This window comes from Pholcus phalangioides, unplaced genomic scaffold (genome assembly GCF_987345545.1).
Source record: "Pholcus phalangioides strain wild (caught in Gottingen) unplaced genomic scaffold, Ppha-v1.0 ptg000007l_1, whole genome shotgun sequence".
Taxonomy (NCBI): Eukaryota; Metazoa; Arthropoda; class Arachnida; order Araneae; family Pholcidae; genus Pholcus; species Pholcus phalangioides.
In genome coordinates this window covers 56123717-56151073 of record NW_028301600.1, presented here as the reverse complement: position 1 = coordinate 56151073, position 27357 = coordinate 56123717, and the positions used below count along the sequence as shown (strand labels likewise).

General features: G+C 35.0%; 1 protein-coding gene across 1 annotated transcript in view; it reads left to right on the top strand.

Annotated features, from left to right (window-relative positions):
- The window catches only part of LOC149085519 (putative receptor-type tyrosine-protein phosphatase mosPTP-1), a 222680-nt gene that overhangs the window by 115622 nt on the left and 79701 nt on the right, over positions 1 to 27357 (top strand). Inside the window, exons 8-13 of the mRNA XM_089233576.1 lie at positions 3376 to 3471; positions 6949 to 7136; positions 9841 to 9982; positions 12034 to 12145; positions 15661 to 15740; positions 25129 to 25226. Of these exons, the coding sequence (XP_089089702.1) occupies positions 3376 to 3471; positions 6949 to 7136; positions 9841 to 9982; positions 12034 to 12145; positions 15661 to 15740; positions 25129 to 25226 (716 nt within the window). The remainder of the gene's footprint in view (positions 1 to 3375; positions 3472 to 6948; positions 7137 to 9840; positions 9983 to 12033; positions 12146 to 15660; positions 15741 to 25128; positions 25227 to 27357) is intronic.

Genomic DNA, 27357 nt, shown 5'->3' with positions numbered 1-27357 from the left:
CAAGTGAACCTGTGTTTACTCCCAGAGGAGCAAACCAAGTTTTTTTTTTTTCAAAGTGTGCCTCCGTATAATATCAAAGAGGTCTCTTTCCCAGATGTGTTTTAGACTGAGAAAAACATTGCTCTGTACTGTGGCCACCTAAGGCAGTTATTGCTGCAGGAGGTGGGAGGCTGCAATGTGTCTCTACTCAGCACATCACACTATTAATGCATGTTATAAGGAAATGAGAATTGTGTTTCTGATGTATTGGTTAGCACACTTGCCTGTTCTTCAAGAGAATCTGGGTTTGATTCCTGGAGGACTAAATTTTCTTATCAAATACAGGGATGCAAGAGCTGCACCAATTGTGCCAAAATTATTCATTTGCTACAAGGTACGCTGAATCTCTGTGCATTTGCCCCAATTCTGGTTTGTGGTGTTGTGGGTAGTGTTGAAATGCAGGCAGGTTTTTTGATTCAGACAGCAGGCGTGGACTCAAAGGGGTGTGATTGTCCTTCCTAAGAGCCGAACAATCATGGATGGAGATACGGGGAGCCATGGGGGCAGCAAAGGTAAAGACAACTGATCTAATGAATTTGCATATATATGAATTGACATTATCATACCCCCAGACTTTCACGTCTATCTCCGCATATGCGAATAAAATGGGAAAAATTGGTTTGGCCCGTAAAATATGGGACAATCAAATGAGCTTACACAAAATAGTCGGTGCTGATCAGAGTGTGAAAATAAGTGCTTCTGAAAATCGTCTTGAAGAATACACACCATCTACTAGTCCCCCCCCCCCTTCCACAGCATGGATAAACTGTGTGCTGGCTGTCAGAATCAAAAAATCTTCTTTCATTATGTCATTATGTTTGTACTCTCACACGATAGTTTTGGCTCTCGCAAACAATGTTCCCTCTAATTTTGTTTTTTATTTTACCAGCTCCTATCTTTTTTGTGCCTTTGCTGTATAAAAAATAATGCAGTCTGTAAAGATATTGGTTCATTTGTGTGCATTCTATTTTGATGGAATTTTCTGATGTGGATCACTGTTAGTGCAATGACTGGTCTAGTACTAGTGTGCATTCCACATGGACCAACGTGATCATCACTACTCGCACCACACTCCTTTTAATGTTGTTCTAGACCAGGCATCTTCAACTTGTTGCTCGCAAGCACCACAGTGCCCCCTGAAGCACTCTGAGTACTAGATGCTCGTGTCTGATTTGCTGCTTGCAAGCACTTGATCAACGTTTCAATTAAACACCCTATACAAATTGCATTCAAGCATCATCCGGATTTCATGCATTCTTGTGTCAAACTTGCCGTAAGAGTGTTCTTCTTTCGATGATAGGTACAGGCAGCGCTTGTGACTAGAAAAAGGTTGAAGACCCCTGTTCTAGACTCTTCTACTTTTATTTCAACCCACTATTGCTACCTGTTGTAATGCTTCTCAATGCAATGGGAGTTAATACCATCAATATTGTGTTTATTAGTTTTTCATGCACCAGATGCATTTTCAGCAGGCGCACGTGTGGAGCTAGTTTAGTCCTAGGTGCCAAAAGAGCCAGGACTGTCTTTATGCATAGTGCTGAAAAAGAAGAAAGGACCTCACAAAAATGATCCCTTTGAAATTTTGAGAATCTTCTAGGTAAAGGGTCTCAGAAAAATCATTTGGCCAGAAGGCTCATGATACTTTTAAGACAAGTCTGGAAGGAGCTGATACAACAAAAATATAGGTAGGGGTCAAGGCAAGCCTGTACCTAGGCTGAGGAAACCGTGGCACTGCCCAGAGCTGAATGCCCCCACCTCCCGCACAGAAAATGTACACTCATTTCATATTATAGTCTTTCATAACCCTTTCAAGGAGGGCCACAAGGAAAAGTCTGCCCCAGGACCACGAGAAGGCATGCTACGACTCTGGGTGTAGGGTTGCCAGATGACTGAAAACATGACCCAAAAGATAGTATGCAGGGATGGATTGCATTGAGCTCATTAATTATCTGAGAGCCTCTGCTTTCTCTCAAAGTTGATTGGGTGGGCTTATGTGGCCTGAGTTCCTAGGTTCCACGGTGCCTATGGGATGTTGTATTTAAATGAGCTTCAAAATTTTTAGATATTGAAAAGTTTTGAGTTTTTTTATTGTGTTATATGTTGTCTGGGGGAATTCTTGCTTTGGCTTTCAGCATGCATGTGTGTTTTAAAAAACTTCAAATAATTGGGTTTTTCATTTTAGTACTGCATGCTATAGCAGTGACAGATACTTAATAATTTTAAATGCACTTTATTTAGACTTAAGCTGGAAGTTTTGCCAAAAATGGAACAGATATTAGGAAAAACTTATCCCTTATATTGCTGATATAGTCCGTTTTTATTCCTGCTTCATTTTCAAAATTTCTGCTCCAAAAATGGAAGTTTGCTTCTCCAAAATGGATGAGTGATACTTGCATCCCTGCAAATTGTGCCTTGGCATAAAATCTAGAAAGTCTCTTTCCCACACCTTGTTTATATTTGGTCAATATGGCTTTAAACTTTAAGACCTATTTACATGGGTAAATGTATTTGTGGATTTTTCCTGCCTAATTTTATTCAAAAATACCATTGGCTTTTACTATTTGTCTTTACAGCAAAATAGGCATACCTATCACACACACACACACCCATGGTCAAACAGAATGGCTAAACATTCAATGGACTAGTAGAAGTTCTGTCTCACCAAGATAACTGTAAAATCTTTGTTGATTTATCAGTACAAACAGGGTTCATCTCAACATGGAAAACTTGAATATTAGAGCCTTGACTAGCAAAATCCTGTAATACTAATATTGTAGAAAATGTTTGGTTCATGTTAACAAGGAATGTATACACAGTTAATAGCAATCATTTCCTCAATAAGGACAGTGAAAAACTGGAAGCAAGGAAATTGATAAGAGGTATATTTAAAACTATGAGTTTATCTAGTCAAATGGAAGCTTATAATGATGATAAAGTTGTGTGTACAAAATATTTAAAGTATCAAGATTCTAAAAAAGAAATAAAATGACTTATGAAACCCAAGTGAGCTCATACTTATCAACATTAAAAATAAGTTTTGGGGGAAAAAAAATGCTTTTATATTTACAAGAGAAACACTGATATTTTTTGTACAAAATTTAAGCAATTGGCTCATTAACCTCTCTTTACACTATAAAATTTCAAAATCCAATCCCATTCCCCCTCTCTTTGAGAGAAGTCGGAAAAACCACACAAAGTGAAGTAGAACATACTGCATTTCCTAATTTAACACTTATTCCACTAGTATAAATACAATATGCAGAAAGAGTATCAATAGTTTTACTGATTTTGAGGGTTTTCTTATACCATTCTAACTGAAAAACTCATTTTTTTTAGAGCCGTTTAGTCATTATAAGGTGTGGATTAATGCTTTTACTTGGAAACATGAAGGTGATCCAACCAAAGTCCAAGAATTCCATACAGATGTCCAAGGTAAAAAGTCTTATTAAAAAGTACATTTTTGAGAGAGTTTTTTTTTTCATTTCTTTATATGTTGTCTGAAATTTCATAGACACAATATTTCTTTTTATGCAATAAAGGTTCATTGATTGTCACAATTTCAATTATAAAACACATTTATACAAAAATTGCCACGTTTTCAAGACAAATAAATTCAATTGGTCGAATGGTCGACGCGTTTCGGCTCTTCAATGGAGAGCCATCATCAGGACCTCGTGATCAGAATTCACACTGATGACGGCTCTCCATTGAAGAGCCGAAACGCGTGGACCATTCGACCAATTGAATTTATTTGTCTTGAAAACGTGGCAATTTTTGTATAAATTAAAACCAGGCAAAGTTTCTCATTTTTGTGATAATAAAACACATTGATCATTGATATATTTATGATTTTCTTGTGGAATGTAATATATTACAGATTTCTTTCTCTTTTTGTGTTCTGTGAAAAGTAGCAGCAGCAATTTCATTAACACTTACCAAGCTATGGTTCCATAAGAGAAGTGAATGTCAATTTTGTGACATGTTTTTTGCTAAACCCCTAATGCTAAGAATTTTAATCAATGGTTTTGCTGTTGTTTTAAAAAAATGTTTTATATTCTAGGATAGTTTTCTTACTATAATTTTAACAATAGTTTGAAGAATTCATCAAACAAAATCTTTCTTCGTTGCCTGTCGGTATTCTGTGCTATATATACAGTGTGGTTATAATTAAAGTTCCCATACTGTGAGTAGTTTTTCTCAAAAACTACTTATCTGAATACAGCCAAATTTTTAGGACATCTTAATGAGACCATGGGAAAGAGATTTATGAAATAAAAATAAGTTCAGTTTTCAACCACCAGGTGAAAAAGTGGTGTTTTTATTGCATTTTCCTTTTTTTCTGTGGACCTTATAGCATATATACCAAGTTTTATTGGAATGCGTCCTCCAGAATAGGTGCTACATAAGTTGGAGTAGTGCCAGTATATTGAAACTACTCAGACCTATATAACGCCTGTTCTGGTAGGCATATTCCATTGGAACTTGATATATATGTTATATAGACCATGGGAAAATGTAAAATGCAATAAAAAAACTCCATTTTTTTTTCACCTGGTGGTCAACGAGTGAGCTATTTTTTTTCATAAATCTGTCTTCCGCTGTCTCATTAAGATGTCCTAAAAATGTGGCTGTATGCAGATAAGCAGTTTTTGAAAAAACTACTCGGAGTACACACAGGAACTTTAATTATAATCACTTCATATTTATTTTGAACAATTAACTTGTCATGGCTACAATGGCAAATGCAGTTTTGGCTATACGTAACAGTAGTGCCTATAATGGCATATGTGGTTATATGGATTTTCAGTGTTTATCACACGAATATAGTAGAATAATCCATCATTCAGCTGCTACCACCTGCCCAAATGTCTTTCTATTTTATTATCTCGCCACCAGATAGAGTTGAACAATTATATTTCAAGGTCAGGAGTGGTTATTACAATTATCTTTGCCATGCTTTGCATGGCGGTTTTTTTTTTGCATCCTCAAGTGGTTTTTTTAAATGTATATATTCTATCCACAGTGAAACCTGTCTATAACGATACTGTAGGGAGCTAGAAAATACATTGTTATGGATGGGTTATTGCGGTAGACAGTTTTAGCATTTACACTATTTCATATTGAATAGAAATTTTGCAGAGACCAAAGAAAATATCGTTATAGACAGTATCATTATACACAGATTTCACTCAGTCATATAAAAAGAAAAAATATAATATTTACTTGTCATTTTATAAATTTCAATACATCTTTTTTGACATGAATTACTGAGAAATATTTTCATGCATTCATTTTGAACTTGAACAACACATACTGTCATTGCATTTAATTAAGAATTTGTTCCTTTCTATTTAGAAACTAATTAGTTTTTCTAATTACCTTTTATTATTGTTATGATTTTAAATATATAGCAAAGAGCATCGGTTTTAATTTTTTCATAAAAAAATTCAGTAGAAAAATATATTTTAATATCTTCTCAAACTTCCAAAAAAAGAAAAAGCGTGCATACATCTTCATGAAAAGGGTCACTGTATAGCACACTGAGAAATTCATTAACCAATCATCTGGCCAATTAAAGTAGCGTTAAAGCCATGTTTTCAACTTTTTCTTCTCAGCAATAAAATTTGGTAATACAGTCAAGCCTGTCTCAAAAATAATGGGACTGAAAGAAAAATTGTGATAAAGGGTTTTTGAGAAATAAGTTTTGTTTAGTAGGGAAGGAAAAACACACTAAAAATAGTAAAAAATTTGATTGATAAAAACTAAAAAATACATTGCTTTATATTAAAATTATAATACTAAATTAACATACTAAAGTTACACAATCAATGTTCAATTCCACTGTATGCAAAAGCACTAAAATGTTTAATTTTTTTTTGTTCAATTCAATTTTATTTTATTTACATACCATTTAAAATAATCTGTAAGCTTAAATTAATGAATACTTTTTGCTTCTTGAGCCTTTCACAATTTCATCAATACTAGTAAGAGCTATAAATATTTCAGGCCTCATCTTCTCAGTTTGCTCCAGAAAATGGTGCAGTATTTTTACAGCATGTGTTTAGCATTTTTCACTGCTACTTTTTTCTAATTCCTCTGGATCATCATCTTCTGTATTTTTGTCACCCGAGTCGGCTATACATTCAGCACTAATTTTGATATCAGTCAAGGTGCTGCAAGTTTGTAATGTACTTGTCCATTTGCACAAAATTGGAGAATGAAATTCATAGCTTCAAGTGTTTTTAGTAATATGCCCCAATGCTTTTCAATTTCATCTTCAACATTGTTCTGAAAAACATTGAAGTTTGAGTGAATCCCCAGATCTAATCCTTCATCACTGAGATGACTGAACAATCAAGAAAGCTGCAGGTTTGGAATGCAGCTTTCTTAAAACAATTTTGCATTGTCTGTTGACGGACTTTTTTGCCATGCTGAAGAAGCCATCCACCCCTATCAATCATAGTATCCGCCTATGATTGACAAGATCCATCAAGACAATGGGCTGTAATACGATAATCCTTTGTTATCAGTTTCTTTCACTCCTGAGTAAAGCCAGATTTGTGCGAAAGGAGTTTGTTTTCTTTCTACTATTATCAGGTTTGGCCTGCAAATAGATAGAGAATTTTTCAAAAACTACTTTGAGATTGTAAGGTGAAAATGTGTTGTGGTTTAGTACAGTGAATGCAAGGATTTTTTTTATTTTTGGAGATGTAGAGTTTTTCGAGAAAGATAGGTTTGACTGTATATTAATTTATTAGTTAAAATGTTTCTTTCCTTTTTCATTTTAGTGCTTAGAATTATCAAGCTTGTTCCTTGAACAGCCCAGTAACTGTTTGTTATATCAGAATTGTTCAAATTTTATTTAATAGATAATTGATGAAATTATTTTTACAATTTTTTTCCCTCCAGGACCAAGTGCCCCATATATAGTTAACTTAACTTGCCAGTCTCTAGATAGCTTGTATGTTCAATGGGAAAGACCCCAAGTGTTCTTCAATAGAATTGACTATTACTTTGTTCATTATCGATCAGAAAATAGCTGGGACTTCGAAGAAATTGCAATGGCATCACCACATGAAAGATCAATTGATCATGGTGTAAGTTGGTTGAATTTTCATTGAATACAAAAACGTAAATTTGTATTTTTAAAAATTCTCACCATTTTTATCCTGCAACAAAGCACAATTCTTGTTTTTTTTTGTTTTTTTTTATTGTAAAAGAGAAATTTTATCACAGTATGCATATCTTGTACATGCTTCATTGAACAATTACCATGGCAGTCTAAAATGATATTTTGATTTCCTTAATTGAGATAGAACTTCCATACTGTTAGGCAATAGTCTGGGAAATTTTCTTCCTAACATTTCGCTTAATCTGTGACAGTAAATCTTCAAAGAAGTAGTTCTTATGCTCATGTTGGTCTTTACAGCAATTTTCGTGAAGCTCTTGTTTGCTGCAGAAACTTCTATGCAACTAAAACTCTGAAGATAGCTGGCTCACTTATAATAAATTGTAAATAGGAAATACAATTTAATATGTTGATATTATAGTGTTGCACAATAATACTTGTTGTCAAATTTTCTTGGAGATCGTGTTTTTTAAACAAAATTCAATTTAAGTACTGAAACAGTGTTAGTGTCCCAAGCCCTTAAAATTGTGTTTTAAAATCTTGGCAAATATGCTGAGAAGTACTGTATTTATTGGTATATAGAGAGACACTTCACTCTTCAAAATGGGTTTGAACACGCATGTTTTATATGCCTATATCATGTGTTTCATTGAGTGTACTGAAAAAGTTGTCTTTTCCACCAGCAAATACAGTAAATTTAAAAAATATGGTACCATATAATTATCAATTTTTTTTTATTCACATTTTCAAATACAATTACAATGCCACAACAGGCAAATTGCCCAACGAGGTGGCTGACTTAAGAACATCATGGATCCCCGAGCCATTTTTTGGAGGCCCTACCCACTACTGCTACACCACACATGCACCCCGCCCACACCCCCTTACCCCGTTGAACCTCCAACGAATCGGTACATGCGGGAATGTGCATGTACGTGTAGTGAAACCTGACGTGAAGTTTTTTGTTTCTCTGTAATGCTTGTTATGTGTAGTGCTGCCATCTGCCACCAGCTTCTCTAACTATGAGTGAAGTGTTATGATTGAATGATTTATCGGCGTAGGACTGTTGCTCTCTGTGGCGAGATTTTTAACGGGGAGATCGGCTCGCATTTGCGCCTTGAAGTTGGGAACCACAGAAAACCCAACTTCAGCCAACCACCACTGTGGGGTTCGAACCCGGATCCTCGCATCACGAGTCCGTCACTATAACCACTCGACCACCACAGCGGCTAACGGTTCAATAACAGAACAATTTGTTCTGTGATATTGGATGCTTGTAAGCATTTACTTGAATGAAAACAAATTTAGTTTTTCATTGGCTTCTCTAATTTGATTGTGTGAAGTGCATGAAAATTTTGATGAGTTTTTTTTTCTCCACAAAATCCCTTTTTGTGAGAACAGTATTTTCCCAAATTGCATTCAATTAGCCTCATGAAATTTTTAAATAAATTTCAACATTTTATGTAACGAGAGAGGGGGAGACTCTACACCCACTGAATGCAGATTTTTTTCCCTGTCCTTCAGTATATAGTAAAGAAAAATCTCGGAGAAAATAGAGAGAAGTGGAAATTCAAGCCATAATGTGAAAAATTTTCTTTTTAATTTCATATAAGGCTTCTGCTAATATATTGGATGTTCTGTTTTTTTAATGTACATATATACAGGGTGCATAGGTAACAGGGCATATGGTATTTTACTGGTGAACCGTTAATCCTAGAGACATACTTCCAATTAGAAAAAGTATCCAAATAACATGATGTACTCAGATATGTCATCCATGGGCGGAGATACGGTGGGGGGGGGGGGGGGGGACATTGCACCCTCAGCGTCAAAGGTGGAGTCGACTGATCTAATGAATATATGAATTGACATCATCATCGCACCCCCAGCAATAATGACCATGCCCCAGACTTCCAAGTCTATCTCTGCCTATGATGTCATCCATGTTGCAAAGGGTTGTATAGTAACTAAAATGAAAAAATTAACTTTTTATACAGACGCCCTGTGCTCAAGAACCCAATTAAAAAGTTGTTGCCCTGTTTCTCCTAATGCCAACAAAAAAATTCTACATTTCTAAGATATTGCTGAGATATTCAAATCTGAAAAATTTAGGAAAGTTGGGAAAAACAGCATTAAATGTGGGCAAAATGGTTTACCCATATTTAATGCTGTTTTTTCCCAACTTTCCTCAATTGTTCAAATTCGAATGTCTCGGTCAATATTACACAGAAAAATGTGTAATTTTTTTGTTGGCATAGGAAGAGACAGGGCAACAACTTTTTAATTGGGTTCTTGAGCACAAGGTATCTGTATAAAAAGTTAACATTTTTATTTTAATAACTATACAAAACTCTTTGCAACATGACATATCTATCCATGTTATTTTGATAGTTTTTCTAATTGGAAGTATGCCTTTAGGATCAACGGTTTCCAGCTAAAATACCATATGCCCGGTTACCTATGCATCCTATATATATGAATATGTAAATACAGTAGACTCTTGCTAATCTGGCACATATCACATAATGGTGCACCGACTACCGAAACCATCGGATTACTGGATAGGCTGGACTAGTGCATGGCCAGATTGTAGAGAGTACTGTAGAAAACACAAATTCTGATGCTTCATACAAAAAGATTTTGCTTTTAATCAAGTATTAATTTTTTTTCAGATGTTCATTCCTAACTTGACCGCAAACACCATGTATGAAGTCAAAGTCAGAGGAGCAACAAGAAGTGTTATAGAACACTCAAAACTCTTCAAAGGACAGTTCTCCGAGCCAAAGAAAGTTGTTCTTCAAAATAAATGCCCAAGTATGCAAGATTTATTTCAAATGGATCTGGTGATTTTCAAATGAAATCTTTTACAATATTCAGTATTTCGGTGTTGACAACCGACATTGATATTTCTATCAATTGCTTTATGCATTGAAAGTGATAAATATCTGAAAAATTTTTAATTGTAAAATAAATCTAAGAATGATAACTACATGTGCAGAGAGAAGCTCATAAATTATAAACAAATATTTTGATACATGAGCTTCTTAACAGGGTCTTTTCTGAATGCCTTGTTATTGCTGTGTTGGTAAAGCATTAAAATGCTTTCTAGCTTTTTCAGGGTATCTATTCTGTAATGGTTTATGTAATTCATTTTGAAAGCCTTATGTTATTATGTTGTTTATTCTGAAACTTTTATGTAATGGCTTTGTTGGCAAAACAATTAGGTGCTCATAACCTTCTTAAGTATGTTTTCTGAATTATACATATATTCTGAAAGCTATGGCTTTATTGGCAAAGCAATCCGCTAAAAAAAAGATATTATAGTGTTCATTAGTTTTATGGGTTCGAAACTCTACAATTATGGTAAGACTCATCATCTTTGGGTATGAAATGATAGTAAATTTTCTTATGATGATAGATCAAGCAATATATATGATATATGCATATAAATTAATGAAGTGATAGCATCTTTTCATCAGAGTGCAGTAGAATTCAGCTGCAAAACAGGACATTAAGATATCAAAACTGGGTGGCAGATTGGGATTGTATAATGTTCTTTATGTGTAAAAAATTAAAATGTTGCATAAGTTTTACTATGTTAATATACTGAGGTTACTATTATTCTTCAATGAAAGAACTGTTGAAAATTTCAAGTTAATATAAAGAGGAACACTGTATTTTTCACATTGAATGATCTTATGATTTCATTGCATATTTGGAATCTTATAGCATATATGTCTGTCTCCAAACATCTCATCTTGAATCATATTAAACTTCGAAACACAACTCTCCCTTATTATAATATTTTTCAGAACAATCACACAGCGAAATTTATGTTTTTGAAAATGCAAATTTTGAACTTTTTTGCTTAAACAGTGTTTTTCAATTAGCATTTGCCCAAGGACCTCTAAATTGTTCAGATTTAGCAAATTGATTTTATGGCAGTGCTCCAGAACAATAAGGAAGATTATTTTGAACTGATTGGATGTCTTGAAAAAAAAAATTATTGAGTTTTTTGTGCCACTATTACATCCCATAACATAATTAGTCCATAATGATGTTTTTTTAAATGAACTGACTATTTTTTTTAATCAATGAGTTTTAATTGTAACCAAGACACCAATTAAACTGAAATATTTTTTTTCATTTGCTTTTGTCCTCATTAGTTGATCTCAAATAATTCATGAATATTAAGATCATAAATAATTTTATATTGGATTATTAATGTTTTTAAAATTGCAGAATCAGTGGATCTGCCTATTGCTGTATTCTAGCTTATAAGAACAAAACAAAAGTAGATTGTCTGTTTAATTTTTTTGTGAGTGTCTTATTATGGATGATGTATCTCTCAGCTGCTTAGTTTTGTGTTTCTCAATGATCCAAGTTCTGTTGAATGATCTGTCTAGGTGAGAGGGAGGTAGCAAGTTACATACACAAAGGGCCTACTCTTATCATTGTTCAATAGCTAATTTCTTAACCATTACTCTTGGAGGAAACTTTTGATCACACAAAATGTTTCAAATAATGTTATCCTACAAGTTATGTGAGTCTAGTAAATTATTTCTGAAAAATTTAAGAAATTTGACATTTATGCTCCTATCAAAATTCACAGTTCACTCACTGGCCCACTCCCTGGGCCAGTTTATACAGCCTTCCTTATAAGTCATATTTAGTAAAGAAAATATTCACATACACTGACATGTTGGAAAAAAAGCCATAATTTTATGATCAAAACTGACGAAATTATACTAGCAAATTGAAGTAGAAGCCAATAGAGCTTAAAATTTATGCAAGGAATTCTATTACTTCAGTGTGTTGTGCAGTTTTCTTGGTTGTATACGTATGTCTGTTTTACATACTTCTAGTGTTCAATGGAATGCCATATTCTGACTCTTCACTCAGTGCTGGTATGGTTGCTGGAGTGATGTGTGCTTCTTTTGCTTTTCTCTTGGCAATAGTTTCTTTTGTGCTGTGGAGGTACATAATTTAATTTTTATAAAATAATTGAATGAGAGATAAATAAATAAATATATTTTTTTAGTGGTATATGCTTTTATATATTGGGTTGCTGTATTTTGGTTATATTTGATGTTCCATATTTTTTATAATAATTTTTTCAGCCACCTCATTGGGCAATTTACTTGTCCTTTGTATTTGGATTTTAAATACTCCTCAAAAAATTTTGCAATAGTGCTTTGGGCAAAGTCAACAAGCATAGCCAAAATATTTGATAAGAAAATTTTATGATTCTATCAAGATTCACAATTTTTCAACATCGCTCAAATTTTATGCATTGTATATGTGCAAATAAAAACACTTGACTGATGATGCCTTAAATACACTTACTTGGTTTCATTACTGGTTTCAATTTTTTTTTTCCGAAGTGTTAAAATACTCGGATCAAAATGTTCTTCAGTTAGTCAGTGTTCTTGTAATAAAAATTATGAGAATATTTTTTCAGCTTCTTTAATGGTGTCTTTTTTTCTATATTTGATGCAAATATAAACAAGTGCTATGATAAGAAAAAAAATGTAATTTTAAGTAAATTGTTACTCAAGTCAACTACATTGCTCTCTAAAAATTAAACATGTATTGGTATATTCAACTTGGCTGAAAATTTATGCTTTTACTGTTTAAATTTCACTAACAAATAATAAATTCACTTCATTTGTGATTATGAAAATGTATATATAGAAAAAACATATTTATATTCAGGTATATATTCAGACAGGCGCACACACACACAGTAGCCCTGGTCGATAAGATACTCGCCGAAAGTACCAAAGGATGTTTAGAGGTGTTGCGAGTTTGATACCCGGGTTTGTCCTTGCCAGAAAACTTTCCTGATACAGGGATACAACAAAAATGGCGACATGACCGCAAAAAAATTGCTACCACAGGGCCCCCATTGAGGCGTTAGCACACCAACCTCTCGATGAGTATAAAAAACAAGCCTGCTGTTCGGAATCGGCAATAAATTGTAGGTCCCAGTCTAATTAGCCCTCGTGTGCAGAAAATGACCGTGGTGCAACAAAAATGATCAAATTATATTTTCAGACTTGAGAAAAAAAGTTTAGGCTGTATGCTAAAGCCAGTTAGCGACATAAGAGAGAGATGAACTGTTGCCACTTAGGGGATATTTGCTGAAGTTAAGGCAGGCTGCAAAGTCTCTACTTCAGTGTGTCATGCTGTGTGCTATGCATGTTATAAGGAAAGAAAGATTGTGCCTCTGTGTGGTATATTGGTTAGTATGCTTGCTGAAATCACAATAGGACTGGGATTCAATTCTTGGGAGAAATAAGCAAACTTTTCTTCAAAGTTTGCCTCAGCAGTAATATGCAGGAAGTACCTTTTCTTGATGTATCATTGGACTGAGAAAAAAAATCTCTATAGTCCCACTTGGAATTCTTTTCACAAGCAAGAAATGTGACAAAGTAGTCCATAGAAAAAAAATTGCCATTGTGTTTAACCCTTTCAGCTGTAATTCTGGGATATCTTCTCAAGCTTTATCTGCTTTATTTCTGTCACCTCAAGATATTTTGTCTTCTAAAAATGCAATGAAGTTGTTTTTACAGTAGAACACATGTTTTCCACCCCACCAATGAACTGCCAGTGGACGGAGTCAGCTCTTGTTCAAGGTTAGATAAGGAAGTGGTGTGAGAAAAATAGAGAAAGAAATATATGCTCAGTATAAAAATACGAAATTCTCTTCCAAGAAAGCCACACACATTATGGCAGGTGTTTTTACATCATAGTGAGGGAAATGAAAGTGACGGCAGAGTAAATTTTCTTGTCGGGAGAGAAGCAGTTATCTGCTCGCAACCAGAAAAAATTCTTAAAATACATGATAATTTGGGAAGGTTTTGTAATTTCTCAAATGTGGTAGTTATAATGTGGATCAGGAAAATTATAACCACTTGGAGGGTTAATTCCTCTTTCTTCAAGGATCCTGATAGCAGACTAGCATCAACAATTTCCCTAAAAATAACCCATAATCAAGATTGCTTGAAATCTCTAAGAAAGCCAGGTATTATTAAATGATGAGTATTATATGTGTGTATGTGTGTGTGGCAAATTTCTCATTCGAGATAATACTGATGCCATATGGTGCTCAAACATGGCAGGTAAGTCAGCCTGGGGTTACAAAGAATTCTAACAGCATCCCAGGCTAGGAAGCCACAGTTTCACCAACAAAGGTATATAAGCAGTCCCTAATTACATACCAAAATCATTGCTGAATATTTAAATATCCTGACCGTTTTGGTTCCAGTTCATAGGCGGAGATGGACTTGAAAGTTTGGGGGGGCATGATGATGTCAATTCATATATACATTAGATCAGTCGTCTCCACCTTTGACACTGGGGGGGAATGCCACCATATCTCCGCCCATGTTTCAGTTTTAAAACCTAGCATTAAAAAAAAACAACACGAGGCTAGTTTTAAAACAAGAAATAAATGCTCATTCTTCTGCTGATAATTGCAATCCACTCCTAGTGATGATTACACCACACTGTCTTAATAACCTGTTCTGAAGTCAAGAATATATATTAAAAAAAACATGAATAATCTCTTTTCCTCAGATTACTCCATATAATCATGAATTCTACTTTTGGTGAATCATTGCATGAGGAAAGAAACTACATTTCACTAAAGGAAAGAATAAATATATAAACACTGTAGTGGTTAAAGTACTCCCATTGTCTATAGATGGATGAGCACAGTGGCCTGCTCAATTGCTTTCTGATTCATAATACAAGGGAAAGAATTTTCTCATTCATACAGAAAAGCATAATTCCGACTATTTGTGTATCCAAAAGATTGAGTGAATAGAAAATTTTGTAAATTTTTATTGATTTATTTTTAACCCTTGTTTCTTACTACATAATGGCTAATGTATACACTTTTTGTTCTTCATTTCTTGAATTTATTTTTCTGTAGTTATAGCTACATCAGAAAAAGGGTATTCTTTTTTGTCAGGAAGTTAAAAGTGCAGAAAAGCGACATATGTATATTTTTTAATACTTATTCCTACAGGCTAAACATATTACACCCAACCTTTGGATTCAAGTCATAATGAATAATTCTTACTACTTTTGTCATGTATCCAAGCATAAAACAAATTTGTAGGCATCCTCACCATGATATTATAATATGTTATATTCAGAAAAGGTTTGGTGGCAGAGTTCTGGCATTTATTCACTCATTTTGTCGTGTCATATATTTTTTAAAAACTCAAATGTGCTTAAAAATTTTTTTCATCTTTAAGAAATGACATCATTTGAATTGGATTCATTTGTTTTTATTTTTTGTTTGTGAATAAAACTATGTACTCTGTTTTTAGTTCAATTTATTATTTGGCATCACACAACCAATTATTTTTTTTCTATAAATTCATTATTTTTTCATGTGTTTTCAAATTTTGTGTATCTTGCTTCCAATAAATCCTATGATATTTGATTCAATACTATTCAGTATTTTATTTATCATTTAGGAAATATTTCCAAGCAGCATACTATTATTTAGATGATCCTTTAGGAAACAGAGCTTCACCTCAGCTATCTGAAACATTTGGTATGCATAAAACAAATTATTAATTAAATATTATATATATGAAAATATCTTAAGTTTTTTCATTTACTGTTTTCCATTCTCAATGATGATGTCTCATAAGCTAGAACATTTAAAAATATGTAAAAGCAGTGGCCCCATTGTTCAAGAGTAGCTTAAATCACATAGCACCATAATTAAAATTTAGATAGTTAATTCAAAAACCCTTTTTTTAACATTACAATATATGTTTTTATTTTGTGTAGCTAATAGATATATTTATTTGAATTTAATGTATCTCCAAATTTCGCAAGAACCTTTTTTTTCTCAGCTGTGAAACTTATTAGGTGTATGCAAGGTTCCTTATGAACCCAATATAGGTATTTGCCAGCGATTTTAAGTTTCTCTTAAACTGATCCGATTTTTTTTTTTGTGGGGGGATGATACATTGTTTCTTTAGTTTTTAGTAAAAGTTAGATTAATTCTGAGCTTGTTAATAAACTATTATCTACAATTATATACAGGGCCACAACTAGGGGGAGCAGGCAGGTCTCATGCCCTGGGCACTGAACCAGAGGGGGGCGCAAATTTTATTCTCAAACCTCTCCTTCAACATTTCAAGGGGACGTCAAAATACACACTTGCCCCGGGTGACCAAGCATCTAGTTGCCGGCCCAGATTATATATTATCACAATATATATAAAAATATTGTGCAGTCAGATCCACTTATAATGAATACAGATATAACAAAGTTTTTCCATTTCTCTTGGAATTTGTATGGCAAGGGATGCTGGAAGCCAAAAATGATTTGAGTTGTTGAAGTGTCCACATTAATTTTGCATCACATTTGTATATTTGGTGACCATATGTCACTTTTCCACTTATGATTTTTTCGCACAATTTTTATTTCACTGCCGATATGTCGCTTTTCCATTTTTGACTTCTGGAACAAGTAAGAATTTTGGCGCCCCCTTGTAATGTTGAAGGAGAGGTTTGAGAATAAAATTTGCTCCCCCTTCTGGTCCAGCGCCCGGAGCACGAGATCTGCCGGCTTCCCCCTAGTTGCGGCCCTGCCATTATGCCTGATAATTTAACCTACAGTACAGCTCTAATTGATGAGCTACCACTACTTATATTTATACTATGTGGAAAAAGTGATGAGGCAACATTTATGAAATTTATTTCAAAGGATTAATTTTCTTTTTTTTTACCTGGAAGACATAAATTCTATTTTACTAGCAGTGAACCTTGCTACACAGAAAAAAAAGACAAGATTTTTTCCTTTATTAGTTGTACTTGTATGTTGGTTGTAGTGCTGTGTTATTGTACATGGTATATTATTTTGATAATATCTAAGTGTACATTATGCATTGTTTAAAAAATTATGGCTATACAGAGTAATTTGAAATAACATAATAGAAAATGCCAAATTTTTCTTTGGTATTTTCTGTTTAGTGATACGATACTACAACAATTAAGAACGGGAACCTAACAAAAACTTTAATAAACATCCAGCAGAGACATACAAGACAATAACAACCGAGCTGACCTTTGAATGCTATACTGTTGCCATTCTGCAACCAGGGCCATCTTAAGAACACCATGGGCCCCCGGGCCAAGTGGTTTTTCTGAGGACCTACCAGGTAAATTACAGAAAATTTCAACCAAATCTCATTTTTGTGAGGCCCCCGGGCACATGCGTTAAGACGGCACTGTCTGCAACTTGTAATAATAATAATGATAATAAATTGATGACATCTTCAACATCTTCCTCCCTTTAGGGGAAAATGATAAGTTTCTTATAATTTGTGAGAGTAAGTCAACCTGGATGGAGGGAGGCTTCACCAGGCGACTCGATCTTATGACTGTGCAAGATCCATTATCCGGGTTGTCTGTGATGATGGACATGCTACCTGTTTCTGCAGTGTTGGAGCCTGGCATTGTGATGATACTCATCCTTGGTTGCTGGAAATTTAGGAACACTTTTTTCTGGCTTGTGCTCAGGTGCTTGCATCTTTATTAGGGATGTCACATTGTTTTGGTAGTGCCAGCTGGCTGTGAATCTGTTTGCTTGGTTTCCATATCTTGTTGAATAACATGGTTTAATGATTTGCCTGCTTCTCAATGTGGAGCCCTCATTTGTATGGATCTCGTACATGTGCAGGCTGGTCTGTTTTGTCACGGGCGTCTTCCCGAATCGGTCTGTTGTGCAGAGGGTTTTGGTGTCAAACTAATGCTTTGTGATACTCTGTTATGTTGCTGAGCCATCCTGTTCTTCCTTTCTAGCAACTTTGCATGGACTTCAGTAACCTGTGGTAGAGTGAATTGTAGATGCTGGCTACTGGTTGGCAGGCCCTTGCCACTGTGGTGGTCGAGTGGTCATAGTGACAGACGTGTATCGTGAGGTCCCTGGTTTGAACCCCACCTTCGCCACAGTGTTTGTTGGCTGAAGTTGGTTTTCTGTGGTTCCCAACTTCAAGGCATGAATGTGAGCCGATCTCTCTGTTAAAAAGTCTCGCCACAGAGAGCAACAGGCCTACAATGCTACAAATATTCAAACATCACACTTCATCAGAATTTGTAATATAGATGGCACCACTAAAAAAAAATTCACACACAACACTATATATACATATTCAGACTTAGGTACATATACTAACACTTCCGGCACAATTCAATTGGTGGTAAATTGCCCATGGCGATAGACCGGAGTTGTGCTCAGCTTGGGGGAAAAAGGCTTATTTGTTTAGATCTTCCAAAGATCCTATGTGTTGGGCTGCACACTCAGTTGATCATCTGGAGTGTTATGTTGAGCTTATAATTATAAGCCCAGGTATGGGTCTTCTCTTGATCGAGCACACTTTTGAAGATGGATTTCACAATTTTAACAGCAGATTCTACCTGATGATTGGAGCGGTTGTTCCCTGAGCTCAATATGAGATGACGGAAGCCTCAGCCATTTGCAAAGTCTTGAATTGCAGACCACCGTCTGTGATAAGCATGCAAGGAATTCTGTGCCGAGAAAAATTATGCTTAAATTTACAGATTACTGTGATAACTAGAGTATTTTAGCAAGAAGTCTACTTCTATGAATTTGCTGAAGTAATCTGCCAGGACCAAGTAATTTCGCTCTTTTAGCTGAAAAATATCAGCACTCAGTTTAAGCCACAGACCAGGAGGAATGTCACGGGCTATCATCATTGGAGTTGGCTGGGCTGGCACAAGGCACAGCATGTGCTATATTACTTGACATACTGCCGAATATTTCCTGACATGTTTGGCCAGAAGACAGCTTCTCTCGCTCGTCTGAGACATACATTTATGCCCTGATGCCAGAGTGTATTTTTTCTTCATTTCAGCTCGAAGTCCTCTTGGCACTACAATGCAGTCTCCTCTAACGATAATGCTATTGGAAACTGCCAATTCATCTTGATATGGAAAATATGCCTCTGCCACGGCACTGATATTTGTTTCTGGCCTACCTTCCAATATAAGACGCTTAGCGTCCTACAATGTAGATTATCTCTGCTGTACTGGTGCATAATAGGTAGGTGTTAGGTAATGTTCAGACACTAGTAAGAAGCTGGTGTTCTTAATCGAATCCACCACAGTTTGTGTATGAGGAAGTGATTCTCTTGAAGGAGCTCTTGAAATAGGGTCTGCCACAGGAATATGCTTTCTGGGAACAAACCTGAAGTTGAAGTCATAGTGTCTTGCTCTTAACAAAAGAGATTGTAAACACCTTAATGCATTAAACAAAGATTTAGATGCAATAGCCACCAGGGATTTGTGGTTGGTGTTAACGGTGACATTCCGTCCATAAATGTAATGGTAAAATTTCTGAAGACTCGCAACAACTCCTAGCAGTTCTTTTTCAATTTGTGCATGCCGGCACTCTGTCTCCGACAGGGATCTGCTTGCAAATACGATTGTTTTATCCATCTGGAACATTGTAGCTCCTATTCCATAATCACTTGCATCACATTCCAGCATGACATGTAAGTTTTCGTGGTAAGATGCTCGTCTTCCACTATGAAGGTTACCATCAAGTTCCCCGGGTTCGAATCCGGGCATAGAACATTAGAAGCAAGTTCTGCACCTACTGAGCCTGGGGCAAACACCATGGCCCCCCATATGAGAGGGGCTGACACGGCCCCAGCCCTGGGGCACAGGAGTCAAGGGGTCCCATGGGATGACCTTTTCTATTTCTTTTTTCCTTTCAGATATGTTCCATAGAAGAAAACAGAGGACATTTTAACATTAGTCGTATCAATTTGTATGCATATCAGCGGATATCTTAAACTAAGTAACTTATTTCTATTCTTTTTATTGTAATTTTTTTTAACAATGCACATGTACAAGTAACCAAAAAAAAATGGGAAGGAAAAAGGAACAATTTACAAGGCACCACTCTCTCAGTCCTTCTCCGAGGAAGAAAGAAGACATTGTGATGATCGTTCAACAAAGGACACTGACAACAGCAGTATTTCCCTGACACCAGCATTGGGTGTGTTACCCCTGCTGTGATGAAATTAAAATTTCAATGAATAGATATGTCCACAGTGAAATGCCTGTTGGTGCCGGCATAATCCTGGAATAGAAGCCTCCTCTATAGTTAATCCACAGTGTGAAAAAAAAAAAAATGAGAATGGTCCAGGACTCACGGCTAGAGCTCTGTCAACCCCACCCTCATAGGCGGACCATGATAAAGCAACAGCTTTGCTGCGAGCTTTTGTATAACAATAACCTCCTTTCTCCCCAGTCCGAAAAAATCAAGGGTTTTTTTCCTTGCTTCTGAAAAAAGAGGCTAAATTCCACATTGGTCTTTTTTAAGGCGCTGTGCTGTCTTGAGAAAACATATCTCCTCACAAAATTTCTGGGTTGGACCGAAAAATATTTATGGTTCACATCTGACAAAATACAGTTATTGTATTGTTCAAAATCTTTTAGTAAGTTAGTTGTACGTGGATACATGAAGGATTAAATTTTTTTCCACGTAAATGAATCTTCAACATGGTTTCTTTTAACCCATTGGTTTCGTCTAACTAAAGGAACGCGGTTCCTGTGTTCCTTTAGTTAGAAAAAAGTAACTAAAGCAACATGGTTTCTTCTAACTAAAGGAATGGTAAGCAACACTGAAAATAATATACATTTTTGATAAATTTTATTTTGAGCATCTCTAGTCAACTATAATAAATGTACGGCCGAAAAGTTGAATTGTGTTTCCAGATCCACAACTGCAGGGGGGGGGGGGGCATGGATATGAGCAGTTGGTTGGGGTCTGGTGCCACGGATGGTAGACCAAACGAGGTGCAAATTTGACACACTAATCTCTCCTTCAATGTTTCAAGGGAGCACTAAAATGCATTCTTGTTCCAGCTGACCAAGCATCTAGTTGCTGCCATGAGTGTTTCATAAAGTGTAAAACACTTATTTATAATAGAGCATATCTACAAATTAACAGAATTGTCAAGCTAGTGCTTAGTTGAATATGTGGAGTGTGCACAAATATTTGAATTGTTTCAGTTCAGTTTTGTAGACCGATGAAAATAGATATTCAGTATTATTTCCATTTACCCGGGCCATAGTGTGCTTTCTCGGGACCCCAGGGCAGACTTTCCCTGGGGGTCCCTCTTGAAATGGTTATTATAATGTAAAACAAATGTAAACATATTTTTATCCAAAAAAGCATTGTATAGAAATTTCACGTAAGAGTAATAATATTTGATTTCTTTTTATTCTAAATTAATGGAAAATTGAAAGTTTAGATAGAAATTTTGTTTCGTGCAAAACTCTGTTCAACGTGGTTTGTTATGTAGACACTACAGTTTAATACATGTGTTAGAGGGTTTTCTCTTGTGATTCCGCTCCTAAAATGCAACCGGGAAATTCCTGGGATTCTGAACTCATTTCCCGGATCCCTCAAAAAGAATATGGTTGAACTAGATTACATTTCTATACTGAACTAGATATACCTAAGTAATTTTCATCACCATAAGCATTTATTTTAGAAGCTGCAATCATTAAATTTTGAATAAAATTAATCTTATTAGATAAACTACACACAGTGTCAAGGAAACATTTTCTTTATATTATGGTGATATGAACTCAAAGAAAATTCATCTGGGGATTTATTCTTCACAAGGACTCGAACCCAAATCCTCTTGTACACTGGTAAAGCATGCTACCCTTTTCTCAGCTCAAGATATCAAAGAAACAGATATTTTCTGGATATTATGCTGAGGTGAACTCGGAAAAAAAGCCATCTTGTCTCCACCAGGACTTGAGCCCAGGCCCTCTTGCAAACCGGTACACAGTGTATTTGAAATTTTTTGCGGCATTGATGAGATGTCTAGTGAATCTCTTTCCCATTGTTTTAGCATTGACAAGCCCAGACATTTTGAAATGTTGAAAAAAATTCTATTAATTTGACACACAGTGAGAATCTGGAATAAATAACTTGAATTCTGTCTTCATTTTTCATTCATTTGAATTCATTCATTAACTGGTAGTCCACCACTGATAGGTTGCTGTAAGTTCTGAATGTGAAACCTTTCTGTGCAATGGCAAATCTTTTTTTTCGAAACTGAGTCAATGAAATTTTTTTTCCTTAAATTTTGAAACACAAAATGTACAGTGATCTCTCACTTAAGCGTCGGTGCAAGGGAACAAGAAAGAAAGACACATAAGTGAGAGAAGCGTATAACAGAATAGCATTATATTGTATCTTTGACTGGGAGTGCAGAAAATCCTCTTATAAGTGAGATATCACTGTACCTAGTATAATATAGCTCAAATTGCTTGAAGAATTGTTTATAAATATTCAAATTAATCCAAAAGGAAAAAAAATTGATTTTTATGTAGGCAAATTAGGTTTTCTAAAGAATTTTTTCTATAAAAGTACATTATTTCCAACAATATTGCAGAATAGTTTAAGTGGTGATAGTTCTTCTAATTAATGATAATATTAGAGTGTAATAATAAATTATTACAATTAAACTAACCACACCCATTACTAAATGCATTTTAGGCTAAAATCACTATTGACAATCTCCACGAGATACATACACCACCTCCCAGACACATAGACCTGTTTTGGAGTGGGAAAACAACAAATTATTTCTACTAATCAATGTATTAATTATTCAATTTTTGAAATTAATTAATTAAACATGTAATTATTACTGGTGTTAGTCAATGAACTTTAATATTAATAACATTGTAATACAGTAGAATCTGGATTATCCGAACACATCGGGACCGAAGGGTGTTCGGAAATGTGAAAAGTTCGGAAAATCCATTTTGAAATTAATTCGATAACACAAAGGAATAAATTGAAATTCAGCAACAAATGATATCCCCCAGCAAAACCGTGATAAGAACTGTTTTATTGTCAAGAAGATGCACTACTCCCTCTCATTAAGGCACACCCATAGGATTAAGATGAATTCGTCAGACGAAAAAAAAATATGGCAGCTAAATCTGCTCCTATTCGTTTTTTTACTTGTCAGTCGTTTATAATTACATAAACTCTACCCAGATATCCGCCCCTTACTTACATCTATAGCTCAACAGTATGGTTTGTACAATGAATGAACACCAGGGTCTCTGCCACCGGACTTATCCCGTTGCCGAGATCTCTTCCAGCCCAGCTTCGTGGCAGAGTCTGGAACAAAGTGAGTGTGTACACCTAACAGTCTGAGTGTGTAGCTAGTGTTGTGTATGATATTTCAGTGCTGCCATCTATACTTCAAATTGTGAGTGAAGTGTAATGATTGAATATTTGTAACGTTGTAGGCCTGTTGCTCTCTGTGGCGAGACTTTTTAACGGGGAGATCGGCTCACATTCGCGTCTTGAAGTTGGGAACCACAGAAAACCAACTTCAGCCAACCACCACTGTGGGGTTCGAACCCGGATCCTCGCATCGCGAGTCCGTCACTATAACCACTCGACCACCACAGCGGCAGTATGGTTTGTACAATTGTTTGGAAGTGGATTATTGTACAATAGAACAAAGCTATCTAATTGGGAGATAAAAGGATTCAAGTTCCAAGAAAATACCAACTGTTGAACATTATTGACTATAGAAAACTGAAAATGAGTTAGGTTGCAAAGGTGTTTGGTTGACAAAGTTGTTTTTTTTTTAATAATAACATACAAACATATATACAAGCATATACAGAAACACATTCAACATACACTTTTGACCGCAAGGGACATACCTGTCCTTCCAGTAGGTCTACAAGGTTTCTCCGTTGATTAAAATGTTTAAAATGTTTGGAAAATAATATTAAGTTATCTATAGTTGTTATATTGCTCGGATCTGGAGAGATGTCATCTTTTGACAACCAGTGTTCCAAAAATGTGAGCTGGGGTGCTTTGTACTCAAACTTTTTATTTGATCTGAGTAATAGGTTGACGAACGCCCCTGTGTCTAACTGGAATGCCCCTCTTCATCCGCTGACATGGAGAACACACTTTTCAAAATGCGCATTTACCAAAGACACAAATTCAACATATTCATCTTCCACTTCAAGATAACTCTCATCCTGGTCTTGCCTGATATGCCAGATCTGCTTAGCTTTGGATGATCGCCTTAGTATCTGGTCCCTCGCTTTAGACATGCGCACTGTCTCAAAATGATTAGCTTGTAGCTTTGTTGCATTTTCTGCACACATGCTTCCATGAGGGACAAGATTCCTTTCTTATTGGATGTTCAAGCCCACAATATTTGCATTCATAGCTTTTATGATCTTGCAAAACTCTAATGCGTTTTTTGATTGCATGTACCTCAACAGGTGAACACAAGACTGCACTCTCATGTGTGGCTTTGTCAGCCATCCTACAAACATCAATACAATCGTTAAGCAATAGAGACCTGTGCTTAATGAGCTCTGCATAAGTATTTGAATCTCTGATGCTGACAATGATTCTATCTCTAAGTAGTGAATTCTTACATTTGTCGCAGTAACCACATACCTTAATTGGGCTTCTGAAAACCACCAAGAAGTTATCGAATGAATCACCTTTGTTTTGGCTTTTTTTATTGAAGAGTTCCCTCTCATAGGTCTTGTTCATCTGGCCGATCGTGAAAGCTTCAAACTTCAAGATCTCAGACACCTTTCGATCACCTTCTTTGGACATGAAATCCAGACCATCGCAGAGTCTCATGGTGTCTGCATCTAAGCATGAGAGAAAAACAGTTTCAGCAAATATGATTCAGATAGAAATTTAGTTATTTCTTGATACAAAAAAGTTTTTTCATGATTGTTTTTTTTTAAAAAAAATAGGAAAAATATTGACTTTTTTTTAATGAAGATAATGTTTTTGTCCTTGCATCTCATATTTTGATTTTTTGTATTTTATTAAATCACATAGCAATTACTTACATATTTGTGCATTTGTTTTAGATGATTCTGAATATGCAGCGATTCCAGTCGAGCTTTTCCCAAAACATGTTGCCGATTTGCATGCTGATGGAGACATTGGTTTTTCCAAAGAATATGAAGTAATAACTCATAATTTTGGTTGAAATTTTTTTGCAATCGTAACTACTGATGCTACTGATTGTTTGCATATTTTAAACTTTTTGTATTTCTCTGGATACTTTTAAAACATCTAATTTCATCTGAAATTTCTTTTAATTATATTTTTGGGTATTTTAATGTGGTATATAAGTATATGGAGATACAAGAATATTTGTTCACAGGTATAACAAGTAACGGTTAATACCAACAAATGCTAGATTTTTTTCACTGTTTGTATTAGTCAAGTTTGACTATATGTTCAATTGCAGTCTAATTTTGCCTCCAAGAAATTGTACTTCCAACTGCCTAAGTTCAGATAGGAATTGGGGTTTAAGCATGAATCGTTTTTTTTAACCATTTGTAGATACATTTAATACACTCTAATATTAGAGTGTATAAAGGGAAAATAATGGATCAACAATGAAGGAAAATATTATTTACTGTAGAAACTCCCTAATCCAGACTCCTTGGAACATGGGTGATTTTGAATTAGGATTTCCAAATTCCTGACCTAAAACCATCAAGAATGGGAAATACAATTTCCCAAGAATTTCTGAAATAGTATAAAATTATTGAGAATAAAGCAGTACCACCTCCTTTCCTCATCTGAAATGGGACACTGAATGACCTAGAGGCCTCTCTAGATCAGAATGTTTGCCAACTATGTTAATTTTCTACTAAATTTGTAGTGTAAAGATGTTTTTATTTGATTTGAAAGTTCAGGATAAAGTTCCGTTCTTTTGTAGGGGTAAGTAATTAAGGGAATATTAGTTAACAGTGAAACTGTCCAATGAGACAACTGAGAAACTTTTCCAGTTGCTTAAGTACTTTGATGCTAAGAAGACATGGTCTAGAAGCGCAAGGCCGGTCATTTCAAACCGTTTTTGAAATTCTTTCTCCGGTTTCATGATGAACCTTTTTTTTTTAGAATCTTTATGACTTTTCTAAAAGTAGTTGAGCATTATACTGTCCAAATTTTGTTTGTTAAAAATCGAAACTGATAGAGATATTTTTAATTCTAACTATAAGTGCCATGGCCGGTCAATTTGACCGAAAGGATTATCTTAAAACGTCTTTAAATGGATTCTACATTTTTTCTATAATTGTTTAATCAAATCGATAGAATTATATCGATTTGATTAAACAATTCTATAATTGTTTAATCAAATCGAATGATTAAACAATTCTGATATGAAAGTTATGAAACACCTTTTATAAATGATTTTGGGTTATCGTGGTTAATTTTTGGCATTCAAATTTCTGATATTTTTCACAATACATTTGGCACATGCAGACCAACATGCTACAGCTGTGACCAACATTTTTACATCTCCTCATTTAGGACTTTGGGATTTGTCCTTTTTCTGAGTGGTGGATCTGTTTGTTTTCGAAAAAAAAAGTCTTACACTTGGTTTAGCTTCTTGTGATTTTTCGTTCAGTTATGTGTGATTGTTCTAAATGTAAGGATGACTTCAAGGCATCAGAATCTCTGCCCAGAAGAATTGTTGAAAGTTTTACAGGAGCTATTAGAAAATGAGTCAGATATTGATGAATCAGATGAAAATATACATGGGAATATGCATCCTATTGATAACAATGATCCCAATGATATGATTACATGCCTTCACTGCGATATGACACATCAAGCGATTCTAGTGAGATACTCAGAATAAGGCTTCAGATCAACAATTAGAAATTCATCCAGCAAATTCTCTTCATCAAGCAAGTAGTTTTCATATGATTATTTTTACTTAATCTTATAATTTGAGTTATTTTACTCTAAATTTTAAATAGCTCAAAAATTACAATAAAGGAAAGAGAAATAGAAAGGAGGGTAATGTTTGATGAAGTCTAGAAGCAGGGCCATAACTAGAGTTTTTGTATCAGTTTGCCCCCCCCCCCCCAACTTTAAAATTTGTTAATTTTATAACTGATTTTCAAATTTTCCGGCCCCTAAATTTTGCTGCCCGGGGCAGTTGCTTCCTTTTCCCCCTCTAGTTCCGGCCCTGTCTAGAAGAGACAGAAAAAATAGGCCTTGCAATACTAAATTATACTCTTCATACATATTTCTTCAGGTACCAGTTATGGAAGGAACAAAAGAGGATCTAGAAG